Here is a 13,297-nt window from a genome sequence, read left to right on the forward strand (position 1 = left end):
TCTGCCCCTTCCTTCCCCAATTGTGCTCTCTCTCTCTCTCTCAAATAAATAAACAAAATCTTTAAAAAAAAAGGGGGGGGGGGCGCCTGGGTGGCTCAGTCGGTTAAGTGTCTGCCTTCGGCTTAGGTCATGATCCTAGGGTCCTGGGATCGAGCCCCACATCGGGCTCCCTGCTTGGCGGGAAGCCTGCTTCTCCCTCTCCCACTCCCCCTGCTTGTGTTCCCTCTCTCGCTGTGTCTCTCTCTGTCAAACAAATAAATAAAATCTTAAAAAAAAAAGAGAGCGAGTCATCTAATGCTAAAATCTGAAATGTTTTCTATCTTTAATGGTACGCCTCTATCCCCATCGCCACCATAAAATACATTGTTCTCTTCACTTCAAAGCCAGTCTGCTGTGCCAGTGGCCTGCCTAGCTGGCCCCAACTGCTCTTCCCTTTCCAAACCATTTTGAATAGTGCCTAAATAATCACTCTTAATCCATGTATTCTGTGATGGTTAAATTTTTTTTTTTTTTAAAGATTTTATTTATTTGACAGAGAGAGACACAGCGAGAGAGGGAACACAAGCAGGGGGAGTGGGAGAGGGAGAAGCAGGCTTCCTGCCGAGCAGGGAGCCCGATGCGGGGCTCGATCCCAGGACCCTGGGATCATGACCTGAGCTGAAGGCAGACGCTTAATGACTGAGCCACCCAGACACCCCTGTGATGGTTAATTTTATGTGTCAACCTGGCTGGACTATGATGTCTAGTTGTTTGCTTAAACACCAGTCTCAGACCTTGCTGTGAAGGTGTTTTTTTGTTTGTTTGTTTTTTCCAGTGGAGTTTGAGTAAAGCAGATTGCCCTGCATAATGTGGGTATACCTCCTCCAATCAGTTGGAGGCCCTAAGAGCAAATACTGACGTTACCTGAAGAAGAAGCAATTCTTACTCAAGACTGAAAGAGAAACCCTGCCTGAGCTTGCAGCCTGCCTGGCCTGCTTCTGGAATTTGGACCCAAGATTGCAACAGCAACTCTTACCAAATTCTCTGCCCTGCTTGCTTGGCATACAGATTTTGGACTTGCCAGTCCCCACAATCATGTCAGCCATTTTTTAAAAATTTCAAGATCTTGGGGAGCCTGGGTGGCTCAGTTGGTTAAGCTCCTGCCTTTCGCTCAGGTCATGATCCCAGGATCCTGGGATCAGGCCCATGTGGGGCTCTCTGCTCAACAGGAAGCCTGCTTCTCCCTCTCCCTCTGCATGCCCTTCACCTGCTTATGCTCTTACACTATCAAATAAACAAAATCTTTTAAAAAATTTTTCAACATCTCTCTTTCTCTGTTTCTCTCTATATATATATCTATTTACATTACATTATATTATGGTAGTGTCTGTTTTACTGAAGAATCCTGACTAAACACAAAGTCATTCAATAAAGATTTCTTCTTTGATATACCTCATTGTCTCCACAGCTTTGCTTCTGTTGACCCACTCTTCTCTAATGCCCTCTGATGTCCCTGCCACTCACCCATAAGAGAACTCAGTTACCCATTTTCCAGGAAATCTACCCTATGCCTTCCAAGTCTCCATTATCTCAATTTCCTTTGAATTTCTACTAAAAAGATATGTTTAACAACATTCAAATAAAGCTTTATAATACAGGAAGGAAAAAAATAGCACTGACTTTCTTCTGCATATGAGGAAGACTGCTATCATCTCCTACGCTGAAGAAAAGCATATTACCTTGTTAAAATTACATACTCATTAACATTTTATCAGAAATTTACTGTAATTTTTTGTTTAATAACAAGTATATATAAAGTTTTTCACTTATGAAAGAGACAGCCTTCAAGCTGAAGTAATCTATTAATGTTAAAAGCTGTACAAATCCAGAAAGTAAACTACATAAAGTTAATCCTGAAATAATACAATAAAATTCTTACAGATATATGCAACACACATTTGCATATACCTTATGAATGTAAAATATTTGTTCATTTAAAAGTGAATGATTGAAAAGTGATCATGAAACTTTCCTTAATCATAAATTTACCTGAGTCTTCTTCATCAAACTTGTGGAATAGTTCTGATAATGATTTTTCAAAGGAGGGTGCTCGACATTGATCTTGATCTGAGTCTTCCTGAGAGTCATCATCTTGTCTGCGTTTAACAGAAAATGAAATTGTACCTAAAACACATAAGTAAAAGATGCCAGATTAACCAGGGATTGGTTTTCTAAAATGAAAGGTCAGTTTTAGGTACTAAAGATGCTTTAGCTTGAAACTAATAAACAAAGACAAACATAAATTCTAGGCCTCACCATCACATTTAAACCTGATGGTGGTACAGAACAATTTAATAGAGAGTTCATTAATATTTAAGTATAAGAGATAACTGGGTTTTCATTAAAACCAGCAGGGTTCACAACTGGGGATGTCCGTCACCAGCTATGTGCCTTGGTTTGCCCAAATATGAAATGGAGGTGACATTGGTAGCAGCTGGTGACACTGGATATTACAAAGTGTCTGTGGTATTACACTGGCTCCCTCTGGGTCTCTGGGAATGCTCCCAACACTTCACCAACCTCTGAGTGGACAGGACTGGCCCCAGACTATGGCTGAGAGGGGCTGGAACCAGGTCAGACTGCTTCAGGATCTGCAGTCAGACTGAAGTGGGCAGGCTTGACCATAGAACATGGATGGGCGTTGTCTCCCTCTGGGTCCCTGGGCAGGCAGGACTGCTTCCAGACTGTAGCTGTGAGGGGCTGAAACTGGATTATGGGGCTGCTCCCAGATGTAAGGACAGATCATGGTCAATGGGCCTACTTCTGGAGCACGGACAAGTGCGTCTCCCAAGACGATTGTTCCCAGACTATGGCTTAGAGAGGATCTGCAGTTGGTCCAAATTGGAGGGTCTGCCTCAGGTGCACAGACAGGTGTGTCTTCTCCAAGGTGCTAGGTGGGCAGGAATCATGGCTGAGAAGGGTTGAAGCCGGGCCATGACCACTTCAGGGTCCGCAGATGGGACTAAATTCCATGTGCTTGTTAGACAGGGCATGGACGGCAATGAGTCCTGCTAGCTCCTTCTCATAAAGTGCTGGTGGCAGCACTCAAGCCCAATGGGGCTATAATTGAGTCCACAGAAGGGACAGGGCTATTTCTTGATCTATAGCCAGGACCTTGGTTGGCACATCCACCACAGGGGCACAAGCCTGCCTTTTCAAAATGGCCCTCCTCAGTCTTGGATTCCACCGGGGTTTCATAATTTCCCACCTGGATCCCACAGTTCCCACAAAGGCACTTTTGCTGTGGATGGCTTTCAAGTTACTGTTGCTGAATGGGGATACAGGTGTTGGATCTCCTATATTGCCATCTTGCTGATGTCACTCCTATCTTATCATTTTTAATCTTTTTATTTTAAAATATAAAGTCACTTAAGTTTCAGGTTAAATTTCATATCCTATTATAAACATGGCTTTCTTATTTTACATAGGAGTTTACAAACACATTATAAAAAGACAGGATACATAGTGCAAAGAACACAGGCTTTGGATAGAAGCTGAAATCACACACTTGTTCTGCCACTACTAATTTAGCCTTGAAAATGTGATTTACCTCGTCTGTAAAATGGTGCTAGCTGTTTTGAAGATTAAAGGACTGTAGTTTATGTTTATGTAGGACTTACTATATGATAGACATTGTTCTAGGTGATTTACATATATTAATATATTATATTACATTTAACTTTTTGAGGAACCTCCATACTGTTTTCCACAGTGGCTGCAACAGTTTGCATTCCCACCAATAGTGCATGAGGGTTCCTTTTTCTCCACATCCTCGCCAATACTTGTTGTTTCTTGCATTTAGATTTTAAGCATTCTGACAGGTATGAGGGATACTGATTGTAGTTTTGATTTGCATTTCCCTGATGATGAGTGAGGGTGAGTATCTTTTCATGGGTCTGTTGACCAACTGAATGTCTTCTTTGGAGAAATATCTGTTCATGTCTTCTGCCCATTTTTCAATTGGATTATTTATTTTTGGGATACTGACTATTATTAGTTCTTTATGTATTTTGGATACTAACCCTTTATTGGATATGTCATTATTGTTTTTGGTGCAACTGTAAATTAGATTGTTTTCTTAATTTCTCTTTCTGCTGCTTCATTATTAGTATATAGAAATGCAACATATTTCTCTATGTTGATTTTGTATCTTGCAACTTGACTGATTGCATTTATCAGTTCTAGTAGTTTTTCGGTGGAGGCTTTAGGGTTTTCTATATAGAGTATCACGTCATCTGCAAATAGTGAGAGTTTTACTTCTTTACCAATTTGGATGCCTTTTATTTCTTTATGTTGTCTGATTGCTGTGGCTAGGACTTCTAGTACTATATTGAATAAAAGTAGTGACAGTAGATATTCTTGTGTTCTTCCTGACCTTAGCGTAAAAGCTCTCAGTTTTTCACCATCGAGTATGATGTATTCTTTCCATTTTAAAGAAGGGAAACTGACACAAGAAAGTTCAGTAACTTGCCCAAGGTCAATCAGCTCATAAAAATACAGCTAGAATATGAAAACATGCATTCTGCTTCAAAGTTCCTACTATTTTTTACTTAATTAATAAATGTAATTTTTTGAACAGTTTTAGGTTTACAAAAAAATGATGTAAAGTACAAAGTTCCTACATATCCCCTCCTGTTTCAGGTATTACAAGCATTTTGCATTATTGTAATACATTACTTGCAATTGATAAGCCAATAACGATACGCCATTACTAACTAAATTCCATCGCTTACATTTTAGCTAACTTTTTCTGTTGTACATTCTATGTCTTTGGCAAATATGTAATTCCATGTATCTACCATTACTCTATCATGCAGAATAGTTTCACTGCCCTAAAAATCTTCTGTGTCCCATTCATTCATCCCTTCCACCCAACCTCTAAAGAACTGGCTATCACTGATCTTTTACCTCTTCCAGAATGTCATATAGTTGGAATCATACAGCATGTGATCATTTTAGATTGACTTCTTTCACTTAGCAATATACATTTAAACTTCCTTCATGTTTTTTGTGGCTTGGTAGGCCATTTTTTAAAAAGATTTATTTATTTACCTGAGAGAGAGAGAGGTGAGGGGCAGAGGGAGAGGGAGAGAGAATCTCAAGCAGACTCTGTGCTGAGCGTTAGAGCCCAAAGCGGGGCTTGATCCCATGACCGTGAGACCTGAGCTGAAATCAAGAGTTGGACACTTAACCAACTGCACCACTCAGGCACCACAGGCCCATTTGTTTTTATCACTGAAAAATATTCCATTGTATGGATTTACCACCGTTTATCCATTCACCTATTACAGGACATCATAATTACCTCCATATTTTGGCACCTATGAATAAAGCTGTTATAAACATTCATGAGCAGATTTTTGGATGGACATAAATTTTCAACTCATTCGGGTAAATATGAAGATGTATTATTACTATATCATGTTATGAGTATGTTTAGTCTTGTCAGATACTGCCAAACTGTCTTTCAAAATGGCTGTGGCATTCTATAATTTTGCATTCCCACCATCAATGAATGGAAGTTCCTATTGTTCCACATCTTTGTCAGCACTTGGTGATGTCAGGACTTTTAAATTTAGCCATCCTAATTAGCAGGTAGTGGTATCTTGTTTTAATTAGCAGTTCCCTAGAGACATGATGTTGAACATCTTTCTATACACTTATTTGCTATCAGAATGTTTTCTTTGGTGAGGTGCCTCTTTAGATCTTTTGCCAATTTATATATATATATATATGTGTGTGTGTGTGTGTATATATATATATATGTATATATGGGTGTGTATATATATATATATATATGAGACAGATAAGGACACTATACATTGATAAAGCTCAATTCACTAAAACAAAAACAAAAACTCTTAAGCTCATAGATACAGAGAATAGATTGGTGGTTGCCAGAGGTGGAGGGTGTAATGTACAGCATGGCAATTACAGTTGATAATACTGTATTACATATTTAAAAGTTGCTAAGAGAGTAGATCTTAAGTTTTCATCACAAGAAAAAAGAATTTTGTAACTATGTATAGTGACAGATGTTAACTAGACTTACATGATGATTACTTTGCAATATATACAAATATCAAATACAAAAGTCAATTCAGCAAGATTATATAAAAATTATAGATATATACACACCTAAAAACAGAGGCCAATAATATTTGAAACAAAAATTGACAGAACTGGAAGGAGAAATAAACAAGTCTACAATAAGAGTTGGAACCTTCAATACCTCATTTTCATTAATGGACAGAACAACTAGACAGAAGACCAATAAAGAAATAGAGAATGTGAACACCACTTTAAAACCACTAGACCTAATTGGATTATACAGAACATTCCACCCAACAATAGCAGAATACACATTCTTCTTAAATCAACATTGAACACAGTCCAGGACAGATCACATGTGAGGCCACAAAGCATATCTTAATAAATTTAAAAAGATTTAAATTATACAAAGCATCTTTTCTCATCATAATAGAATGAAAGCACAAATCAATAATGGGAAAAAAGGTGGAAATTCACAAATTTGGAGACTAAACAACAAACACTTAGCCAATATTTCAAAGAAGAAATCACAATGGAAATTAAAAATATCAGATGTTTGAAAGGGAAAACACAGTATACAAAACTGGTATGATGCAGTGAGTGCAGCACTAAGAGGGCAATTCATAGTAGCAAAAACATACATTAAAAAGAATAATCTAAAATCAACAACCTGTGGCACCTGTTGGCTCAGTAGGTTAAGTGTCTGACTCTTGATTTCAGTTCAGGTCTTGATCTCAGGGTTGTGAATTCAAGCCCCACAAAAAACTTTAAATAAATAAATAAATAATAAAACCAACAACCTAACTGCACATTGTTATGTAACTAGAAAAAGAAGAGCAAACTAAACCCAAAACGAGCAGAAGGAAGGAAACAATAAAGATCAAAGTGGAGGTAAATAAAACAGAGAAGAGAAAAACAATAGAGAAAATAAAAATATTGGTTCTTTGAAAAGGTCAACATAATTGACAGACCTTTAAAGTAATTAAGAAAAAAGGAATGAAGAGTCAAATTAATAAAATCAGAAATAAAGTGGGGATATTACATTGTTTTCACCAGAATAAAAAGCATTATAAAAGAATACTATGAACAATTACATGCCCCCCAAATTGGGTAACTTAGATGAAATGGCCAATTTCCTAGAAATACACAATCTACTAAAACTGTTCATAAATAAAAGATAAGCTGAATAGATATAAAACTAGTAAGGACATTGAGTCAGTAATCAAAACGCTTCCTACAAAGAAAAACCCAGGATAAGATGTCTTCACTGTTGAATTCTATCAAGTATTTAAAGAATTAATTTTTTTTTTCCCAAACACTTAAAAATTGAAGAGGAGGGACAACATCCTAACTCATTCTAGGAGGCCAGCAATGCCCTGATACTAAAGCAGACAAAGACAGGACAAGAAAAGAAAACTAAAATCCAATATCCCTGATGAACATTGATATAAAACTTTTCAACAAAATACTAGCAAATCAAATTCAGCAGCATATTAAAAAGATTATATACCATGATCAAGTGGGATTCATTCCAAGAATAAATGAGTGGATGAATGAATGAAGGGTGGTTCAATATACACAAATCAATCAGTGTAATATACCACATTAACAGAATGAAAAAAAAAACACAATCATCTCGATTGGTGGATAAAAAGTATTTGGCAAAATTCAACATTCTTTCATGATAGAAATAAATTAGGGATAGGACTTCCTCAAATAGCCACATATGAAAACCACAGCTAGTATTATATTGAATATAAACCACAGCTAGTATTATATTGAATGGTAAAAGACTAAAATCTTTCCTCTAAGATCAGAAACAAGAGAAGGATGGCTGGTGTAGCCACTTCTATTCAACATAATACTAGAATTTTTAGCCAGAGCAATTATGCAAGAAAAAGTAGTAAAGGTATCCAGATTGGAAAGGAAGAAGTAAAATTATGTTTGCAGATGACACAATCTCATATAGAGAAAACCTTAATGACTGCACACACAAAAAAAGGTTAGACCTAATAAATGTATCCAGTAAATATGCAGGATACAAAATCAACAAACAAAAGTAGTTACATTTCTATACACTAGTAGTGAACAATTTGAAAAGGAAACTTTTAAGAAAAACAATTCAGTTAGATAAAACCATTATTTGGATAAACCTACATTATGTTAAATAATATGTTTGCACTGAATAATAAGGAAACCTAATCAATATTTCAAATACTATGAAAATACTCTCAAGAACTAAAAGCACACATTCTCCATTCTTTTTCATTTCAGCCTATTTATATACTCAGCATATTTTTTTCTTCCTCAAACATATCCATCTAAACATTATTAGTTTTATTGTCCCTTAACAAAAAGAAATTGAACAATCATTTATAAAACAATTCAAAAGCCCTACATGAGTATAACAAGACCATATACTATACACCAGCATGAGAAATTAAGTATTTATCTCAAAAATTAGAAATAAATGAAGTGAATGATGGAATTATATAGGTCTATTTAGTAGCTTATGCTTTAATTGAAAGAATACTTTAAAACAATGTATCTTAGGGTGCCTGGGTGGCTCAGCTGGTTAAGTGACTGCCTTAGGCTCAGGTCATGATCCCAGGGTCCTGGGATCAAGCCCCACATCGGGCTCCCTGCTCAGCGGGGAGCCTGCTTCTCTCTCTCCCTCTGCCTACCACTCCCCCTGCTTGTGCTCTCTCTCTCTCTCCCTGTCAAATAAATAAATAAAATCTTTAAAAAAAAAGTTTAAAAAAAATAAATAAAACAACGTATCTTAGAATTATGCCACGAATTTAGACTCAATTTTTTCCCAGCAAAAAACCTTTTTCTTGGCAATTTAATTTAATTTTATTTCTAAACAATTACATTTTTTAAAATGCATCTTTATTTTTGGTTATGAATTAGCTATGGTAGAAGAGACAAGCAGTCAAATTCTTATAAGCTTATTACAAAGAATAACATTAGACTCAGCAACTGACTATTGGCAATGAACCTTTGAACCAAATGCAGTAAATAATGATTATGAAAATATGTGTTTCAAAAGTTGATAATATTTTTCCACACTATGTACATGTGATTACTTTGCTTCCTTCTGTTCGGGCTAAGGCCAACCAATCCAAAGGGGAACAAAAGTAAATAAAAGGTTGTTTGTTGGTGCTTCAGTTTATCAGAGTGATAGGAAAACTATTAAGACTGTTTTGGAAAAACTCTAGGTACAACAGAAATAATAGTGGTGTTCAAAGCAACTCTCTAAGATACAGCACCACTGACTTAATGGAGACTTTCAATTTGTCTGAAATGAATGTTACCAAAAAAATCTAATAGGAATTGCAATTACAGCTATTATATTTTCAATAGCTCAAGCTTTTATTTTGACAAATGGATTTTTTTTCTCTGCTAAACAGTCTACATGTTTGATTTTTTCAAAATGCATTTCTAACAGTAAAAACAAACTTTGTTTTCCATTAGGCATTGTTTTTCTCTAATTTTATACTATCTTGTAAAATGTCGATATCAGACTCAAGTTAAAGCCTGAGCAATGCAATTTTATATCAATGGTTAATCTTTTGAAAATAATGTAAAACCATTTATTGAATGTTTACTCTGTGTTAGGCATATGATGAATGCCTCCTATTCATTATCTATTGAACCCCTTTAATAAACATAAAAGTTAATTCCGCATTAGACTCATTTTAAAGCTGAGCAACCTGGGCTGTACAGAAGGTTGGGTAACTCACTCCAGGTCACATGGTAAGTGACAAAGGCATATACATTTACCTGACATGGAATGTGGAAAATGGTACATTATGTCTAAATATCACCAAATATACCACAGAATAAAAGGGCTTTTGACTGGAAAAACAGCAAAATAACTCACATACTTACAAAACATTTATTTTGACCTAAAGCAATAGGTTTCAGATACTGCTCACTGATTATCTAAACTATTTCACCCCTTAGAAAACTTCCCGAAGCAAGTTTCCATAGCAACAGTTAAACCTGGCAAGGTCTTTGCCCTTTTGCACTTGGTCCCCCCACACCCATCCTCCTCCCGCCACTGGCTTCATGCTTCACCACTCCCTATCACTAATGAGGAATACTGTGGTTAAGGAAAATTTCCGTATGGCTGGGCTTTTATCACCTTGAGAATTTCTTGGAGGTACATTAGTTCTGTCAAGAAGTGTTTTAATAAATATCTGCTCTATATACATTATACTACATGTGATTGAATGAATTTTAATTGTCTTGTTTCTCTAATACACTACCCTAAAGTATCAGTAGCAAGACTAAAGATGGAAGCCAAAGGATATCTCTGTTAACCCTCTTCCTTCTCTCTTTATCTTTTTCCTACCTCATTTTAACCATATTTCTAACTCATTTTCTTTTGTTTTATTTTCCCTCTTTAGGGGACGAAAAGGCAAGGTGGAAAAACAAAATCTGGTGGCTAATTAAAGAAACCCAGTGTTCTGGCCACATCTGCTTTTATTTTGTGTATAATATAGCTCTTGTCTTCTATTCCTTTTAAGCTCTTAATTTTTATGATAAAATATATAGTAGTCTAGCCCCCAACTGTAGTCCTTTAGGCTCCATTTGTTTGTGGTATTATACTATTTGTTCTTTCTAAAACACATTTTTGAAATGTGTATAACAGAAGACACTACAGACAACAGGAAAGGATTAATAAAATCTACAGGATTCAGATTTCTGTTGTAGAGGATGGCCAATTATGTTTTAGCTTAGGAAGAACCTATGCTTTCATTACTGGGGCAATATGTTAAAGCAGTAATAATCTAGGTTGCCATTAAAACTGCATGTTTCTTCCTGATTCATGTAAGAAAAAAGTGATACGGGCGCCTGGGTGGCTCAGTTGGTTGGGCGACTGCCTTCAGCTCAGGTCATGAACCCAGGGTCCTGGGATCGAGTCCCGCATCGGGCTCCTGGCTCGGTGGGGAGCCTGCTTCTCCCTCTGACCCTCTCCCCTCTCATGCTGTTTCTCTCTCACTCACTCTCTAATAAATAAATAAATAAATAAAATCTTAAAAAAAAAAAGTGATATATTGCATTTCATCAAAATCAAAAATCTGTATAATCTTTCACAATGTATACATATATCAAATTGTCACACTGTGCATCTTAAATATACACAGTTTTTATTTGTCAATAATGCTGGAAAAAAAACTTCTGCTACTCAATAGACACTATTAAGAAAATTAAAATGAGGGCGCCTGGGTGGCTCAGTCGGTTAAGCGACTGCCTTCGGCTCAGGTCATGATCCTGGAGTCCCAGGATCGAGTCCCGCGTCGGGCTCCCTGCTCGGCGGGGAGCCTGCTTCTCCCTCTGACCCTCCCCCCTCTCATGATCTCTCTCTCTCTCTCATTCTGTCTCAAATAAATAAAATCTTTAAAAAAAAAAAAAAAGAAAATGAAAATGAAAACCACAGACTGGAAGAAAAAAAAATTTAAAGCATTATCTGATAAAAAACGTAACCAGAATAAATTTTAAAAACACATTAAAAATTCAGTAATAAGAAAACAAACAACTGAATGTAGGGGGAGGGACGGGCAAAAGATTTGAAAAAGCATTTCAGAAGAAGACACATGGATGACAAAGAAGCACAAGAAAAGATGCTCAACATTATTATTCATTACAGAAATGTAGATTAAAACCACGCTGTAATTGTACTACACACAGGTTAAAATGGATAAAATGGAAATGGCGAACTCAGTTACTAAGTACAGTCAAGGATATAGAGAAACTGGAACTTTTATGCAGTGCAGGTGAAAATGGAAAAAGGAACCACCTCTTTGAGAAACTGTTGGCAGGTATTTCTTTAAACATTATAAATTCAACTACCGTATTATCCAGTCATCCCACATATAAGTGATTTACCCAAGATGAATGAAAGTATATGCCCATGCAAACATTTATATATGAATATTCATATCAGCTTTATTTGTAATTACCAAAAAATGGAAAATCCCAAATGCCCATCAACAGGTAAATAGATGAACAAATTGTGGTATATCCATTCCACGGACTACTACTACAATACAAGGAATAAACTATGGATATATGCACTAAATGGGTAGATCTTAAAATAGTTTTGTTGCATAAAAGAAAACAACCCCTCAAAAGGGTATATACTATATGATTTCATTTATATACAGTGCTATCAAATGCACATAAAGTGACAAAAAATACCCAAATAAATGATTGCGTAAGGCAAGGGTGGTTTGTGGCATGAGGGGAGGGGAGGACAAAGAATTAAAAATAGACACAAGGAAACATTTTGGGGTGACATATATTCGGTATCTGATTTGTGACAATGGATTCATGGTTGTATGCATGTGCTAAAACTTCTCAAATTGTATACTTTAAATATGCATATCTTATTATATGACAATTATACCACAATAAAACTGTTTAAAAAGCACACTTGGTATTTCAGATACTATACTCACCACTGCTGAGCAGGATAACAACATGATCTGAGAACTGTCACCCCAAATAGAGTATAATGTATAAGCAGGATGTGTAAGTGAAGTTCACATCCAATTATGGATATCTTTCCAGCAGTAGGCAATATCATATATGAGATAATTAATGCAGGATAATTAATAAAGCATATTAAAGTCTTCATTATAAATCTATCTCTCATTTACCTATCACTTCTATTCATTTACATCTCTCAGTTCCTCAAATTCATGTATGTTTCACTGATATCAAATGCAACTGTTTGCTCATTTGTTTGGATTCACCACACTGTTAAAGTGGTTTCTTAAGCCTCCATGTAAAGCCTTCATTTATTTTGTTTTTTTTTTTTTAAGATTTTATTTATTTGACAGAGAGAGAAAGTGAGAGAGAGAGAGCGCACAAGCAGGGGGAGCAGGAGAGGGAGAAGTAGGCTCCCCGCAGAGCAGGGAGCCCGATGTGGGGCTTGATCCCAGGACCCTGGGATCATGACCTGAGCCAAAGGTATTCGCCTAATGACTGAGCCACCCAGGTGCCCTCATTTTGTTAATTTTACTTTAAACTTATTTCTATGAGTAATTTCTGCATGAAAAAGGAATTTTAGTATTAAAAAAGCATCCTTAGGCTCCATCTGAGCAATAAAATGGGAAAGATTGTTTTTTATAGAAATGCTGAGTGACACTGATATGAGGAATTCTTAATTGCAGGAAACAAACTGAGGGCTGCT

General features: G+C 36.3%; 1 protein-coding gene across 1 annotated transcript in view; it reads right to left on the reverse strand.

Moving 5' to 3' along the window:
* LOC145717737 (cilia- and flagella-associated protein 47-like) overlaps nucleotides 1-13,297 on the reverse strand; it is a 187,904-nt gene that overhangs the window by 114,967 nt on the left and 59,640 nt on the right. Inside the window, exon 6 of the mRNA XM_081807960.1 lies at nucleotides 2,029-2,163. Within this exon, the coding sequence (XP_081664086.1) occupies nucleotides 2,029-2,163 (135 nt within the window). The remainder of the gene's footprint in view (nucleotides 1-2,028; nucleotides 2,164-13,297) is intronic.

This window comes from Leptonychotes weddellii, chromosome X (assembly GCF_054177405.1).
Source record: "Leptonychotes weddellii isolate Sample4059 chromosome X, ASM5417740v2, whole genome shotgun sequence".
NCBI classification, from domain to species: Eukaryota; Metazoa; Chordata; class Mammalia; order Carnivora; family Phocidae; genus Leptonychotes; species Leptonychotes weddellii.